Genomic DNA, 18227 nt, shown 5'->3' with positions numbered 1-18227 from the left:
GGCCTCAGTAACATTACTGATTTTAATACCTTTTATAAAAGTTTCATGGTATATTTCTCTGTCTTTAAAAAAATAATGCTCCCTGTCCCATATAACGTAAAGCCCTGAGGTGTCATTGATCACACACGTGTGTTTTATCTTCTTCTAAGCATAAATACTGGAAAGGAAGCAGAGATGATTGGTTCTATAACTAGGGCTTTCAGAGATGTTCAGAAGTAACATCTCTCAAATCACAGTTTATGTGCCCCCCAACCCCCCCAAAATAAAACAGAATTGCATAAGAGTGTGTGGCCCTAGCTGGTTTCGCTGAGTGGTTAGAGCATCAGCCCACAGACTGAAGGGTTCCGGGTTCAATTCCGGATAAGGGCATGTACCTCGGTTACAGACTCATTCCCCGGCCCCAGCTGATGCACAAGCAGGAGCCACCAATTGATGTGTCTCTTTCACATCTCTCTCTCTCTCTCTCTCTCTCTCTGTCTCTGTCTCTCTCTCACACACACATACACACACACACACACACTCCCCCTCTCTCTCTCTTCTCTCTGAAAAGTCTTGGGTGAGGGTTTTTAAAAAAAGAGTGTGTGAATGATATTTGGAACAGCTATTGATTGCTTATATATAACATAATCACAGGAATCTTATACAAAGACTGGTTTAAGCAGTGCCAGCATCCATCTCTGTAGTGTAATAAAAGAACATGGTTTATGAAATTGTATTGGTATGTGTTAGACTGAAAATAACAAGTGCTGTGCAGAATACAAGGTAACTTTGGAACAAAGTTAAAAGAACAGAATAGTATCTTCTGAGCATTAGCCTAGTGGTCTCATTGCTAGTTTCTATTGTTTTTAATAATGCTCCCAAGTATTTTTTTATTCATAAATGCTATTATCTCTACTCTGTCACAACACAATTATTTTAGTGTCTGTGACTCCTTAGTATTCTAGTGTGGTAAATACAGCACTTTTGGGGTCAGGAGTGGAGAATCTGGATTCCTTTTTGAAAACAAAGCCCATTACCCTGTTCCTCTGGCACAGAAATACTGAGACATTGTTCACGTGTATTGCTCCCACCAAATGTTGAGCCCTGCCTTTAATATTTAACTATCTGTTCGTTGGTTGTTTTCTTCTATCATTTTGAATTAAGGCATTGACTTCTTACATTATTATGGCCATCTTCTTTTTGCTTAAGTTTCAATTATGTAACAATAATGAAAACTTTATTCTTTTTTCTTTCTTTTAAAACAATTCAGGGCAATCTAGAGCAGCTATGATACCTCCCAAGCATCCACGGCAGCCTAAGGGGGCTTTGGATGATGCCATTGTCTTTGGTGGGAAAACAGACGAAGAAGCACCTAATGCTTCCCAAACTAAACCACCCCCACTGCCAAAGAAAATGATCATGCGAGCCAACACAGAACCAATCTCCAAAGACCTCCAAAAATCCATGGAAACTAATCTTTGTGTCATGGCTAATCCCACCTATGATATTGATCCCAACTGGGATGCCAGCAGTGCTGGCTCTTCTATCAGTTATGAACTCAAGGGACTGGACATTGAGTCTTATGACTCCTTGGAGAGGCCTTTGCATAAGGAGCAACCTATCCCCTCAGCAGCAAACAGCACCTCCAACTTAACCACTCTCAGTATTAAGGATAGATTTTCCAACAGCATGGAGTCCCTGTCCAGTCGACGTGGTCCCTCTTGGAGACAGGGCCAAGGCATCCGGAAGCCACAGAGACATGCACTTTATCGAGGACTTGAGAATTGGGAAGAAGTGGTGGGAAAAATCCGAAGCCTTCATACAGATGCCTTAAAGAAATTGGCTATTAAATGTGAAGACCTCTTCATGGCTGGGCAGAAAGACAAACTCCGTTTTGGCGTGGACAGCTGGTCAGACTTCAGGCTAACCAGTGACAAGCCATGTTGTGAGGCCGGTGATGCAGTTTACTACACAGCTTCATATGCAAAAGATCCACTTAATAGTTATGCAGTCAAGGTAAGAAAATAAGTCTGATTTTAATCTTATCCAACACACTGTTGTTGGGATGGGCTTATTTTTCTCTCTTCATTCCTCCATTCAGCAAAAAGGTTTTGCGCATCTACCTCACACCAGATATTGTAAGAAGCTGGGGCCTTATTTCTCTAGAGAAGTAAACAGACATGTAGAGGCAGATTTACAACACAGGATACTGAGTGCTAAGATGAAGGTAAACACCATTCTTGGGAGTTTAGAAGAACCTTAACCCAGACTCTAAAGGTCAAAGAAGTCTTGAAGTAGGTAATCCTTGAACTGTGATTGTTTGCAAAGGCTTCCACTTCATGTTTCTTTATTCTCTTCCACTTCATGTTGTTATGTCCCTTCCACTTCATGTTTCTTTATTCTCTAGCAAATAAGAGAATATTTCCCTGCTCTGTAACTCCTCTGCTTCTTCGAGAAATATTTTTATAGAGGAGGATAACCAATATTTGTTAATGTGCCAGGAACTGTGTTAGTGTTATAATCTAATCTTCACATCAACTTTATGAGGTTAGGGTCTTTTTTTCCATTTGACAGATGAGAATAAAGCTCAGAAAGATGAGCTAATTTGCTTAGGGTCACACAACTAGAAATTACTAGAGCTGGTATTTAAATACCAATCTCTCTGACTCCACAGCCTACACTTTTTCCATTATGTCACCTAATAATTTCTCAAATGTATATTCCCCATTCCAGACAACTCACTTTTTTAAAGGGCTAAAACTCAACATCAAGAATTTTGGTCCAATTGCATTCACTGTAACAGTAAGTTGTAGGTCTTATCAATGTAATAAATTAAGCATGGTCTTTGCTGTCCAAAAGATCTGGATTCAGATCCTGGCTCTGCCACTTAGTAGTTTTACCACAAGTTGCTACTCTGAGTCTCAACTTCCTTACCTTTAAAAAGGGATAATAATGGTATCTATAGTACTGTTTGGCTAAAAGAGAACAAAATGTCCAAGTACTCATTTCTTTCACTGTCCCTTAGTTTCTTCCAGTGTTACTTTAAGAGAGTAACAGTAGTGAGCCTCAGTTTCCTCCTCTTTCAGATGTTTACAGTGATAATACATCTACTTTGTGGGACTGAGGTTAGTGGCAAGTTAGATAATGCATATGAGAGTTTTTAAAAACACAAAGCTCTATATAAACTCAGGGTAAGGTTCTCCATTCCTGCAGTTCCTTTTTAATAATTCTATACACTGGATCAAAACCAATTAGCATACCCAAATGACTTCTGTGTGTTAATTTGGCTTAGAAAGACCAAATGGTGTCTTAATAAAATTAATGAATAAGTTAAACTACTGGCCTTACCTGTCTGTCAGGACAGAATGTACGCCTGGACCAGACCTTTAGCTAGCTGCCATCTGCAGTTGCAGTACCTACACCATAGAATTGTCTAGTGCCACTGGCAGTGTAACTCTGTGCCCCAGCCCACACTGTTTAAACTGAGGGGTAAACTACAGAGAGAGAATCTGCATTCAAGTTAATATATTACTGTTGAATCTGAAAAGGCATTTTGAGATTCTGTGTAGTACTCAAGAGCTGTAATATCAATTAGGTTATGGGGCCTCACCTATCTTGGGCCTTTATTGCTACAATACAAGATCGTCAATGCAAGATGACTACCTGTTTCAGAAAGGAGCATGTGTTATTTTAAAACAATTGAGAATTAGGGCTTGACTAACTTTATGTATTATTGCCATTCAGTCTTGTCTCTTTCCCAAATCAAAAATCTGGTATTAATTTCTTTGCTTATAATGATACAAAAGCAATCTCCAAAGAGGTGGCAAGTGGTGAATATATGGGGAGTTGTTGGCATATTTGGGAAAGGATGTCTTACAGTAAATGGTGAATATAAATGTCTCTTTGAAGACCATTTGGGCTTTTCTAAAAGTACCCAATAAATTGTACAACCTTAGAGAAACTACTAGGACACAGTGAGCCCTTCTTTTGCAGAGATAAGCAAAATAGAACTAGCGGGTGGCTCACATAAGCAACTTTTTACTGTTTGTCTTCTTAAGATATTCCTTCCCATACTAATGGATTCTAGAATAGGCTAACAGGCATGGCTATCTTTCTTTTTGAAATTTATTTTTCTGTTACAGTTAATACAATATTTTATTAGTTTCAGGTGTACAACATAATGATTAGACTTTTATATAACTTATAAAGTGATTTTCACTCACTCCTGAGGGTCACACATTGCAAATTGTGGTCCTGCCTGGTGTTACTTACACCAGTAGAACGAGACAGTATTTGATAAAGCAAGTCAGAAACTTTATTCTTTGGCCAAGGAATGGAGAAGGATGAACTAAGATCTCTCCTCCCCAAATTGGGGGAATTAGGAAAGTATTAGCGGTTGGGGGTGGGAGAGATAGGTGGGTTTACGGGTAGAGAGTTTTCAGATTTACAAGGCAGCATGTGCAGTTCTTAAATGTGCTTGGAACATACCTAGCTGTACATTTTAAAGCATGCTAATTTTAATGTTAAATCTTCACCCATGGACATGATTTTTAGTATGCTAATGAAGAAAAGTTTGTCCAAAGTTCTCTTGGGAATGGGTTTCAGGTGCCATCTTGGATCTTTCCTGCATAAAGGGGTTTCTCAGTGGAGGTCCTTGGGTTTCTTAACTGATTTCTGCGAGCAGGCTTATCTAGCCTTGGAATTGATACCTTTTTTTGAGGAGCTCAGCCTGCCATTGTCAAGAGATATGTTGATGAGAATAAGTTACTATAAGTTTAAAGATTAACTAAACGTGGTGGCACAACCGGGTGACATGATCTCCCCAATAAGTCTAGTACTATTATTGACTATATTCCCTATGCTGTATTTTACATCTCTGTGACTATTTTTATAATTGGCAATTTTAGTCCTTTTCACCACTTTTGCCCATTCCCCCAACCACCCTCCCATGTGGCAACCATCAGTTTGTTCTCCTGTGAGTTTGTTTCTGTTTTGTTTGTTCTTATAGTTTGGTTTTTTTTGATTCTACATATAAGCAAAACCATATGGTATTTGTCTTTGTCTGCTATATTTCACTTAGCAGAATACCCTCTAGGTCCATGCATGTCATCATTCTTTTTTATGGCTGAGTAATAATCCATTGTATATATGTACCACTTCTTTATCCATTTGTCTATCAGTGGGCACTTGGGTTGCATCTGTATCCTGGCTACTGTAAATAATACTGCAGTGAGCATAGGGATGCATATGTCTTTTTTTTTTAAATTTAATTTTTGTTTAAAATATTATAGATGTCCCTTTTTCTCCCCAATGATCCGTTCCACCCCGTCCCATCCCCCTCCCCAGTCCCTCTCCACACCATTGTCCGTGTCCTTGGGTTGTGCATATATACATATAAATTCTTTGGTTACTCTCTCCCCCTCCACCCGCCCTCCCTCCTCCCTCCCTCTGACATTCATCAGTCTCATCTATGCTTCCATGTCATTGAATCTATTCTGTTCATCAGTTTACTAAGTTCTTTAGATTCCACGTATAAGCGAGATCATGTGATGTTTGTCTTTCTCTGCCTGGCTTATTTCACTTAGCATAATTTTCTCCAGGTCCATCCATAATGTCCCAAAGGGTACAAGATTCGTCTTCTTTACAGCTGCATAGTATTCCATGGGGTTGAATTAGTATTTTGGATTTCTTCGGATATATACCCAGAAGTGGAATTGCTGGGTCTTACAGCAATTCCTTTTTACTGATTCTATACACCGGATCAAATTTTTAATTTTTTGATGAAATTCCATACTGTTTTTCATAGTGCCTGCACCAGTTTACAATCCCACCAACAGGGAATGAGGATTCTCTTTTCTCCACATCCTCACCAACACTTGCTTTTTATTAGGTTATTGACAGATGTAAGAAAGGTATAAAACCACCTTTCTCATGGTGGTTTTAATTTGCATTTGCCTGATGATTAGTGACATTGAGCATCTTTTCACATGTCTGTTGGCTGTCTGTATGTCCTCTTTGGAGACGTGTCTATTCATGTACTCAGATTTTTTTTTTTTAATCCTCACCCGAGGATATCTTTTCCATTGCTTTTCAGAGAGAGTGGAAGGGAAAGAGAGTGAGGAGAGAGAGAGAGAGAGAGAGAGAAACATTGATGTGAGAGAGAGACATCTATTTTTTGCCTCCTGCACAAGCCCCAACCAGGGCCGAGGATCGAGCCTGTAACTGAGGTATGTGCCCTTGGCCAGAATCAAACCTGGGACCCTTCAATCCACAGGCCGATGCTCTAACCACTGAGCAAAACCATCTGGGGCCTCAGCCCATTTTTTAATTGAATAGTTGGGGTTTTTTGGTGTTGAGTTATATGAATTCCTTATAAATTTTGGATATTAACCCCTTATCAGATGTTCATTGGCGAATGTTTCTTGTTCGGTGGGTTGTTTTCATTTTGCTGATGGTTTCCTTTGCTGTGCAAAAACTTTTTAGTTTGATGTAGCCCTATTTGTTAATTTTGTTTTTTGTTTTCCTTGCCCCAGGAGATGTATCAGAAAAAATATTGCTAAGACTAATGTCAAAGAGTTTACTGCCTAAGTTTTCTTCTAGGAGTTTTATGCTTTTGGATCTTACATTTAAGTCTTTAATCCATTTTGAGTTTATTCTTGTATATGATGTAAGAAAGTGGTCTAGTTTTATAGTTTTACATGTATCTGTCTACTTTTCCTGACACCATTTATCGACTAGACTGTCTTTACCTCATTGTATATTCTTGCCTCCTTTGTCATAGATTAATTGACCACATAAGGAATGAGTTTATTTCTAAGCTCTCTTTTCTGTTCCATTTATCTCTTTGTCTGTATTTATGCCAGTACCCTTCTGTTATGAATTCTACAGCCTTGTAGTATACTTTGATATCAGGTAGTGTGTTACCTCCAACTTTGTTCTTCTTTCTCAAGATTGCTGTGGCTATTCAGAGTCTTTTGTGGTTGCATGTAAATTTTTGGAATATTTATTCTAGTTCTTTGAAAAATGCCATTGATATTTTGATAGAAATTGTGTTTAACCTATAGATTGTTTTGGATAATATGGACATTTTAATGATGTTAATTCTTCCTATCCATGAGCACAGTATGTGCTTCCATTTATTTGTATCTTCTTCAATTTCTTTTTTCAGTGTCTTACAATTTTCTGAATACAGGTCTTTTACCTCTTTAGTTAAATTTATTCCTAGATTTTTTTTTTTATGTACTTGTAAATGGAATTGTTTTCTTAATTTCCCTTTCTGATAGTTCATTTTTGGTGTATAAAAAATGCAACCATTTCTTTATTTTTTTTAAAAAAATGTTTATTTAATTTTTTAAATTGAATTTACTGGGGTGACATTGGTTAATAAAATTACAGGTTTCAGGTATACAGTTCTGCAATACATCATCTATATATTGTATTGTGTGTTTACCACTCCAAGTCAAGTCTCCCATGTTTATTTTGTATCCTGCTACTTTACTAAATTTATCAGTTCTAGTATTTTGGGGGGTAATCCTTAGGTTTCTCTATGTCCAGCATCATGTCATCTGCAAATAATGACAGTTTTACTTCTTATTTTCCAATTTGGACATCCTTTATTTCTTCTTGTCTGATTGCTGTGGCTAAGACTTCAAGTACTATGTTGAATAAGAGTGGTGAATCTCATTGTGGTTTTGATTTGCATTTCCCTGATGATTAATGATGTTGAACATCTTTTCATGTGTCTGTTGGCCCATCTGTATGTCCTTTTTCAAGAAGGGTTTATTCAGGTCCTCGGCCCACTTTATTAACCAAATTATTTTTCTGATGTTGACCTGTATGAGTTCTTTATATATTTTAGGTATCAACCCCTTATCTGATATATATCATTGGCAAATATCTTCTCCCATTCAGTAAGTTGCCTTTTTGGTTTTTTGTGTGTTTGTTTTTTGCAGTGCAAAAACTTTTTAGTTTGATGTAGTCACATTTGTTTATTTTTGCTTTTTTTGTCTTTGCTCTAATAGACATATCCCCCTCCCCCCAAAAAAAAAAAAACTTGCTAAGATCAGTGTCAAAGAGTTTGTTCAAGGACTTTATTGCTTATGTTTTCTTCTGGAGTTTTATGGTTTCAAGTCTTAAATGTAAATCTTTGATTCATTTTGAGTTTATTTTTGTATATAGTTTAAGAAAGTGGTCTAGTTTCATTTTTGCATGTATCTGTCCAATTTTCCCAGCACCATTTATTGAAGAATTGTATTTACCCCACTGTATATATTCTTTCCTCCTTTATCATAGATTAATTGACTGTGTAGGCATGGATTTATTTCTGGGCTCTCTATTCTGTTCTATTGACTTATGTTCTGTTTTTATGCCAGTATTGTGTTGTTTTGATTATTATAGCTTTTAGTATAATTTGAAACCAGGGAGTGTCATACCCTCAACTTTCTTTCCCCTCAAGATTGTTTTTGGCTATTTGGGTTCTTTTGTGGTTTTATATAAATTTTAGGATTGTTTGTTCTAATTCTGTGAAAAATGCCATTGGTATTCTCATAGGGATAGCATATGGATTGCTTTGAGTAGTATGGACAATTTAATGATATTAATTATTACAATTTATGAGCACCATATATTTTTCTTTTTATAGGTATGACTGTCTCTTGAAGAGACTACTTTAAAATATTGCAAAAGTAAGTCAGTGCTAAAATTTAGCCATTTGAAAGCCAAAGGATACTGTGTCTTAAATACCAAATCCACTGCAGTGATAGAGTACTAAGATCTTTACATTGGAGGTTGTCTTAGTTTGCTCAGGCTGCCATAACAAAATTTATTTTCTCACAGTTGTTTTCTTTTTTTAATCCTCACCCTAGGATATGTTTATTGATTTTTAGAGAGAAAGAGAAAGAAAGGTGGGAAGAGAAAGAAGCATCGATGTGAGAGAAACATTGATCAATTACATGTTCTGACTGGGGATGGAACCTATAATCGTTTTAGTTTATAGAATGACACTTCAACCGAGTCACCTGGCTGGGCTCTCACAGTTCTTAAAGCTGGAAAGTTCATGATCAAGCTTCTGGCTGATTCAGTTTCTAGTGAAAGCTTTCTTTCTGGATTGCAGATGCTGCCTTTTCTGTGTGTCCTCACATGGCTGGGGAAGGGTGTGGGCTTTCTGGTGTCTCTTTTTATAAGGACGCTAATTTATATCAAGACTCCACACTTATGACCTCATTTAGCATTAACTACCTTTTTGTAGGCCCTATCTCCAAATAGCACTTTGGCATATGAATTTTGGGAGTTCACAATTCAGTTCATAGTATTCTATCCCTGCTCCCCTCCCCACCAAATTCATGTCCTCATTACATGCAAAAATACATTCAGCCCATCCCAACAGGCCTAAGGGTATCAACTCTAAAGTCCCAAGTCTCATATAAATATCATTTAAATCATATATGGGTGAAACTTGAGGTCTGATTCATCCTGAGGCAAATTTCCTCTCCAGCTGTGGACCTGTAAAACCAAAAGAGGTGTGTACTTCCAAAATACAGTGGTAGGACAGGCATAGGATAGGCGATCCCTTTCCAAAAGGGAGCAATCACAAGGAAGGAAGGGGTAATGGTTCTGTTGTAGGCCGTAGGGACTGCACCAGGTGTTAGACCCATGGGGTCAGGCTGGACCTAGGTTCAGCAGCCTCAGTACTTGAGTTCTGCCTAGGAAAGAATTCGGAGCCAAGACCCAAACTATAAAAGAACATTTATTTGTAAAATCACAGAAGTAGGTTCTAGGGGAGGCTTGGCCTCCCCAGAAGAAAGGGGAGGGGGGTCGGAGCGACTGCGGTGGCGGCGGCCCTCTGGCCGGCTAGTGAGGTGATGGCGGCGCCAGCCCCCCGGGCTGGGGCGGCCTCGGGCGGCGCAGGCTGTAGTGGCCCCGGCGGCGGGGGCGCCGGCTCGGGGGCGGGGGGGGGGGGGGGGGGGGCGGCTGCCCAGCCGGGCGCTGGAGTTGGTGTTCTCCTACCTGGAGCTGTCCGAGCTGCGGAGCTGCGCCCTGGTACCGCTGCCTGCGCGGCGATGAGAACAGCGAGGTGTGGCGGCGCCTGTGCGCCCCGAGCCTGGCAGGAGGCTCTGCGCGGACCCCCTCTGCAGCCTGCCCAGCCGGGGGGCGGGGTGAGGGAGCCCGGGCCGCGCCGCCACCCCCAGCCGCGCGCCTGCGCACCGCTCTCAGTGCTTCTCATCTCAGCTTCTGAGTCAGGCGCCTCGCTTCGCCATCCCGCCTTTCCAGTGCACCAGTCGATACCTTACCTCACTTCTCCCCTCCATAAACATCTTCTCTTTGGACTGAAGTTCTGCTCCTTAACCTACCCCGCTTCCGTGATACACTTTTTAAAGGACCAGATGGATTCGTTTCCATCACTCATTCTACTTACTTTCCACAGTCTTTCCTTTTGAAGACAGACCACCCCTATTGTTGTACCTTCAATACTCTAATCTTATTTTTCTCCGTGCCCTTCAAATAGGCTTTATTAGATCTTCCTGCTGCCTTACATCGGTTTTCACCCCCACATTCATCTAACCTTTTCAGAGTTTTTATTTATAATAATTTTTTTCTTTGTTTTCACCCAGGTTCTCTTTAATTCTTTCCACTATGTTTCAGACTTATAAGTGAGTGTGGTCCTAGGCAAAATAAATAAATAAATAAATAAATAAATAAATAAATAAATAAATAAATAAATAATAAATAAAAATAAAATCACAGAAGTAGAAGTAATTCCTAGAAGAAATGGGCTTAGGAAACAAGTTACAGAGGCAAAGGAAGCGCCCTTGGAGCTTGGGAGTGAGGTAATGGTAACATGCCTGGGGGAAAGGGAAAGGGAGAGAGAGCAGTGTGGGTCCTCCATCCTAAGGGTTTTATGGGTGGAGAGTTTAGGAGAGGCCCCAGGGGAAGATCTCAACAGAGTATTCAGCGCTTTTCCATTTGTGTCCTTTTAGGGTCTCTGTCTCTACTGATTGATTGGTGGTGCCAGGTCAGGGGGTCAGTGGTCAACACAGATGGTCCTGAGGTCAGCTATGGCTGGTTTTGTTGCTTTTCTGGGCCTCAAGCTGAAATATGAGAGGCCTAGATGTTATCTCTAGGGAGGAAAGGTCAGGGGGTCCAAACCACATGACCAACGATATGCTAGGAGAGGAAAGGCCACCCTGGGGCTGAGGTCCCACCCTACAGTTGTACTGTTGCTAAGCACCTGGGGGGCTTTCCTCCCTGGGGACCTTCTGTACCTGGCCCATTGTCCTTTCTCTACTCATGTCCGTCTAAGTGCCTCCCATAGTTCTAAAATCTAGCAGGGTAGATTTCATCAGATCTTAAGGCTTAAAAATAATCCTCTTTGCTTTGGCTGCTGTGGCTTAGTTGGTTGGGCATCATCCTGTGCATGGAAAGATTGCCAGTTCGATTCCCAATCAGGGCACATGCCTCACATCAGTGTTTCTCTCTCTCTCCCTCTCCCTTCCTCTCTCTCTCAAAAAAATTTTTTTAATCAATAAATAAATTTTTAAAATTTCTAACAAAAATAATAATCCTCTTTGATTCAAAACTCTGCCCTTCAGACCTATGTGGGTGGCAGCATCACCCCCATAGTCTGCTGGGCATGCTGCTCCTTTGGCTCTTTATAAGGGACTTGACTACACAGGGCTATGTGGGGGCCCCACCCACATGGCTCTCTGCCAAGGCACTGGGCAGTCATTCTGGCCTTCCATATCTGGAGAGGCACTCCTACCCTTTGAAACCAAGGAGGACACAGGCTTGCCCCAGGACCCATTGTGGTAGTAGCAACCCGATGATCTCTTCAACACCTTCAGGGTCATTCTTCCCTTCCTTGAAGAATAATGCACTTTAACAGCTGAATGGCTCTAGGGTCCATTCCTGTAGAATCCAAGAAGTCCTACAACTTTTCTTCATTGCATTCCACTTTTTCCGTCCCTTTACTTCAAAGTGACAGTGCTTTTGTTGGTGTAATTCCATCTTTATTTGTGACTTCTGCTGAGATGGCTGATTAAATCCATAAGTCACACTCCTGATCTCTGTATCAAATGGTTTTTTCAGCCACACCCCTAGTGTTCTCTTTAGAACAAGCTTTCTTGTTTTCTTTAATATGGATAGACTGAGAATTTTCCAAATCTTCAAATTCTGGTTCTTTTTTGTTGAACAATTCTTTCTTCAATTCTTCTCTCTTTCTTCATTTTACTATAAGCATTTAGAGGAAACAGCGTTGCTTAGAAATCGTTCAGCTAAATATCCAATTTCATCACTCACAAAGTTCTACCTTCCACAAAATACTAGAACGCAGTTTAGCCAAGTTTTTTGTCATTATATAAGAAAGATCACCTTTTCTCCACTTTCTAATAACATGTTCCTCATTTCTGTCTGAGACCTTTCCAGAATCACCCTTAATGTTTATATTTCTACCAACAGTGTATCATGCGTGTCAAAACTCTTCCATCTTCTACCCAATTACAAAGCTGCTTCTACATTTTGGGGTACTTGTTACAGTGGCACACCACTTCTTATTATCAAAATCTTAATCTTAGTCTGCTCAGACTGCCATAACAAAATACCATAAACTAGAATGCTTAAACAGAATTTTATTTTCTCCTAGTCTTGCAGGCTGGGAAGAGGACTCTCTTCTTGGCTTGTAGGCAGCCTGGCTTGAAGACAGCTGTGTCTTCATGTGGGAAATTGAGAGTTACGGTCGGGGAGAGAGTAGATCAGATTAAGGATTAGAGCTTCAACATACGACTTTTGGGAAGACACAATTCAGTCCATAACTTTATTTTTCATTCAGTGTGAATAGCTTTATTATTTTTATTGGTCTTAAACTAAAAGACAGCATAACAGAGATCAAGAAAATCAGATTTGTAGTCAGCTGACGTGGTTCCAAATTCTGAATCTATTTCTGTGTATTCCCAAGCAAATCATGTAACCTCTCATGGTTTTCACATGAATTATGCTACCTGCCCTACCTATCTTATAAGGTTGTTAAAGTGCATATGTGTTTATGGAGTGAAACTGCTTTTGTAAACTATAAAATACATATAAAATATAATAAAATAAATGCAATATTGTTTTTAACAGTAATGGAAAATTACTGCTCAACATTCTTGAGATCACTAACTATTCTTCTTTAATATTGGGCACTAGTGTGAGCATAGATAGGTTCCGCACTTAGATATTTTCTTTCTCATTACTTCAAAGATGTAAACATCTTTCCTTAAAATTATGAGAGAAAGCTACTAAAAATTCTAACATTCTCAAGAATGTTAGCATTGTAAAAAATTGGATATAAACTAAGTATCAAATATTAAGGAAAAAGTGTAATAAATTAAGGAATGTTTGTAGCCATTAAAAATAGTAATTACATAAACTATGAATCATGAAAAGTTTTTTGTAAAATGTGACATGAAAATAGTAGAATACCTAATAGTATGATCATAAGTTTTAAAAAATTGACCTACAAAGTGGTAATATGTAAATAATTTCTATGCTAGAATTGTGATAATTACAGGCAATTTTTATTTTTTAAAAAAAAATGCTATAATATCTTTTTAATGCAAAAACTAAGGAATTCAAAAATTTGGATCATTTGATGCTGAGCTCTTTGAAGACAGATATCCTTAGTTATTTCTCTCTGTAGTCCCATGCTCTAGCACAAATTATAAATAGCTCTGTTTCATGCTACCCAGCTTTGCACATACTCATCCTCTCTCTGGACTGCTCTTCTGGGAAGAGCATTATCTGCAGGTGACCTACTTCAGAGTTACCTGAAGAGTCCTCATTAAAAATGTAGTTTCCTGGAGAGGAAAACAAGATGGCAGCATAGGTAACCGCTGTACCCGCCGCCTCCAAGAAGCACATCAAAATTACAGCTAAAATACAGAACAACCGTCACAAAGAACCTCTTGAAATCTAGCTGAACAGAAGCCCTGCAACCAGGGAACGGAAAAAGCATCCAGACCTGTAGGAGGAGCAGAGACGTGGGTGGATCGCGGCTGGATCTCAGAGACGCAGCTGCAGGCCCACACCCGGTGCTGCAGTTTAAACCCGGGAGGGATCTCTCAGCGATGGAGGTTTCCTGGAGGAGTGAGGGGTCCCAGCCCCACATCAGGCCCCCCAGCCCAGGGCTCCAGGGCTGGGAAGAGAAGTCCCCACAACTTCGGGCTGTGAAAACCAGTGGGGACTGTCACTGAGGGTCCCGGAGGCTGCGGGAGTCCCAGGCAGCTCCTCTTAAAGGGCCCACACACGGACTCACTCAGATGTGCTCCCTCTGAGCCCCAGCGCTGGGCAGGAGCAGCTTGAAAGGAACCTGGGACACTTGGGGAGGAACTAACCTGCCTGAAATTGGGGTGAGAGGTGGAGGGGCAGCTTTCTCCAAGACAGAAGAGCTGGCAGAGGCCATTGCTCCTTTGGCGAGTCCTCCCCACACAGAGCCTGCAGGCAGGCGCCATATTTGTGTCTCCAGCACCTGACTCACACCTTTGGCCCCGCCCCCATGATTCCCGGAGGTCCCACCCATCTCTACCTGCAGGCTCATCCAGGCCATTTCCAGTGGCTTTTCTGTGCAAATCATCTCTGGAGCCTTATGCTTTGGACTTTCCTAAAATCTCTCAAACAAGCAGCAACGTGCCCCATATGGCTTGATAAGTGGCCCCAGGCCTGGCACTAGGGGCATTCTGCACTGGCTCATAGCTTGGCCTCTCCTGGGCTCCTCCAAGCCCAGCACAAGTAGCAGCCAACTACAGTTTGCTGTGTAGCTCATGCTGGGTGGCCCTGGGCAAGGCACCGGCAGAGGCTGACTTTGCACCTCTTGGGAGGCCCCACAGACAGTGCACCTGGTGGTCAGACTCAACCACACTGGATTACAACCCTACCACATCCATGAGTGACACACTCAAGGGGCGCACTTGGTGAACACCAAAGCTCCACTGAGGTAAATCCTGCTCCATAGGGGTGTCTCCAGCACAGCAGCTCCTCAGCTGTAGTGCAGCTGGTCCTCACAGCTGATTGGCTGGGGGGTCGATTCCTCCCAGTGACTCCAACAGCAACCAAGGCTCAATTACAACAGGACAGTGCACACAGCCTACACAGGGGAGCACCTAGAAGGCCCAGCTCAGGTGACTGGGAGGCTGAGCCACTGGACCCTACAGGACACCTACTACACAAAGCCACACTACAAATTCCAGGAGACATAACAGCTATAACAAACACCAGGAAGTAGCCAAAATGTGGAGGCAAAGAAACATGTCACAAAGGAAAGAACACAAGAAATCTCTAGAAAAGGAACTAAATGAAATAGATCCAAGCAAGCTGACAGATTCAGAGTTAAGAATAATGGTTATAAGGATGCTCAAGCATATTGTGACAAAAACAACTGAGAAAATCGATGACATAATCAAGTACCAATTTGAAATGAAGGCTACATGAACTGAAATGAAGAATAATTTACAGGGAATCAACAGTAGAATAGAGGATACTGAGAATCAAATCAGCAATTTAGAATATGAGGAAACAAAAAACACCCAAACAGAAGAGCTAAAAGAAAAAAGAATCCAGAAATATGAAGATAGTATAAAGAGCCTCTGGGACAACCTCAAGCAGCCCAATATTCATATTATTGGGGTGCCAGAAGAATAAGAGGAAAGAGAGCAAGAAATTGAAAACCTATTTGAAAAATTAATTACAGAAAACTTCCCCTACCTGGAGAAAGAAATAGACTTACAAGTCCAGGAAACACAAAGTCCCAAACAAGAGAAACCCAAAGAGACCCACACCAAGACACATCATAATTAAAATGCCAAAGGTTAAAGACAAAGAGAGAATCTTAAAAGCAGCAAGAGAAAAGTAATTAGTTACATACAAGGGAGCACCCATACGACTGTCAGCTGATTTCTCAACAGAAACTTTGCAGGCCAGAAGAGAGTGACAATAAATATTCGAAGTGATGAAAAACAAGGAACTACAGCCAAGATTGCTCTACCCAACAAAGCTATCATTTAGAATTGAAGGTCAAATAAAGAGCTTCTCAGACAAGAAAAGCTAAAGGAGTTCATCACCACCAAACCAGCACTACAGGAAATGTTGAAGGGTCTTCTTTAAGAAGAAGCTAATGAACAAAAGAATTTGATGAACTAAATAGATCCAGAGACATTGATGCATGCAACAGATGATCATATTTCAGAGGAAAGGGGGAGTGGAGGGTGGGAAGAGATTATCCAAAGACATTATATGCATATATGCATAACCCATGGACACAATCAATAATGGGGTAAAGTCCTGGGGAGGGAGTGGGAGCAAAGTGGATGGGGTCAATTGGGGGGGAAAATGGTACACCTGTAATACTTTCAACAATAAAGTTAAGTTTTTTAAGAGATATAGTTTCCTCAGCTACATACTGTACCTACAGAATCAGAATCTCTGAAAGTGAGGCCTAGGGAACTGCATTATTATTAACAAGCATCTCCAGGTGCTTCCTACACACAAAATTTAAAGACTATTGATATAGTGGTTACAAATTTGGGCTTTTAAGTCAGACAGACCTATGTTTAAATTTGTGCTTTAGCAACTTACTAGCTTTGTTACATTGGCCCAGTTACTAGCCTTTTCTAAGCGCCGTGTCTTTATCTGTAAAATTGAGAAAATACTTCAATCTTTTGAAAGCCATTGTGAAATATCACAGGAGTCAATATGTACATAGTGATGTATATAGTGCTCACAAAGTAAGCATTCAGTAAGTGGTGGCTATTTATTCCTTCACTTTATTCTCACGTACCTAGAAAGCTCCTTTGTTTTCTTAAAGAATCCAGCTCTGTGAATTTCTTCTCTGATCTTTTGAGAACATGTTGACACCCCCTCTCTGTGTAACCGCTCTATACCTAGTGAATTTCTCTATCACTGCACTGTCATGCTACAGTTGTACAATCATATAGTACTACCATTATGCAATTAAAGTAACATGCCTCCCTTCCCCACTGTTAAGACTTGAAGCTTTCCCATGGCAAGAACTATGGCTTATTAATCCTTATATTCTTGTTATATTTTTAATATAATATTCTTAGCATTAGATAGCATTAACTAATATGTACATGGTGTGCATTCAATAAACATTTCTTGTCCTTTTAGCAAATGTTCACTGTATAAAACATTGTGATATCTGTGTGGGTTTGTTAACCAGCAAAACAGAGCACAAAAGAACATAACTTTTGCGATGGGACCAAACCCAACCTCAGAACTTAAACCCAGGACACTCAGAATGGGACATAGGGAAGCAATCTGTCTGCCCACTGTTATAACTGTAGTGTGTCTCTAACCAAACCTCAGGAACTGCAGTGGGACTCAAACCCACTTTCAGGGACACAAAAATAAGACTAAATAATCACACGAGAGAGAAAAAGACAAACTGGCCAGGAAACAAAATATGTCTGTGGCAGGAGGAAAGGGCTAGGAGTGTTAGAGACAAACTCATCAATGCACTGACACTGAATCAAAGGTTCGGATTTGGCCTCTCATCAGGCCTGATGAGCCCAACTCGTAACTCCTCTTCCCACTCTGTCCTACTGCTATAGGGACATAAAGGGTCCCATGAGAGTCACCAGGAACTGTTACTGGCATTAGAGTTTTTGGGTTCCTCAAGATAGAAATCGAGACCCCAGAGAAGTTTTCAGACAGATTTTATTAAGCTTATGCTCTAGCACAGGGAGGTAGCACAGAGGAAAAGAAGGTCCTCCAAACTGGCTCTGGGTATAGCTCTGCTTGGCTGCTTTTATAAGCTGGGGATAAAGCGGGCTTGAGCGAAAATGCAGGCTTTTGAAGAAGGCAGGCTTGTGAAGGGTTCAGGGAGTGGAATTTCCCGTGTCAGAAGTGTGTGTGGGGGCGGGTTACTTCGTCCTTCTGTGAGGTTGCTTGGCAACTATTTCCAGGCTTGCCCTGTGGGGAACAAGACAGTAGTGTTGCTCATTACCCAACCCTAGGAAGGTCCTATAGCAATCAAACCTTGATCAAGTGTGCATGCTGGTCAGCAGTTAGAAGAAGGAGATAAAATCAACTACCTCTGTGTTTTTTAATGGGAAGTGGTGGGGTGGTGCAAGTTTTTTCAGTCCAGAATTCCTTCTGGCCTTCTGGCTTCCTTGGGATCCCCTGCCCTTGTCTCTATGCCTTTTCAGGTTTACAGAAATACATATAAGTAGGACAAAGGCCTCCCTGGCCAGTATGGCTCA

General features: G+C 40.7%; 1 protein-coding gene across 6 annotated transcripts in view; it reads left to right on the top strand.

Annotated features, from left to right (window-relative positions):
* Positions 1–18227, top strand: part of PEAK1 (pseudopodium enriched atypical kinase 1) — a 234686-nt gene that overhangs the window by 178839 nt on the left and 37620 nt on the right. For all 6 annotated transcript variants that reach the window (XR_015715622.1, XM_016214197.2, XM_016214195.2 and 3 more), the window contains one exon: positions 1250–1995. Coding sequence is in view for 5 of the 6 variants with exons in the window: in XM_016214197.2 (XP_016069683.2) it covers positions 1250–1995 (746 nt within the window). In the remaining variant the exon portion in view is untranslated. The remainder of the gene's footprint in view (positions 1–1249; positions 1996–18227) is intronic.

This window comes from Miniopterus natalensis, chromosome 1 (genome assembly GCF_054644295.1).
Source record: "Miniopterus natalensis isolate mMinNat1 chromosome 1, mMinNat1.hap1, whole genome shotgun sequence".
In the NCBI taxonomy this organism is placed as follows: domain Eukaryota; kingdom Metazoa; phylum Chordata; class Mammalia; order Chiroptera; family Miniopteridae; genus Miniopterus; species Miniopterus natalensis.
This window is presented reverse-complemented; position numbering and strand designations above follow the sequence as displayed.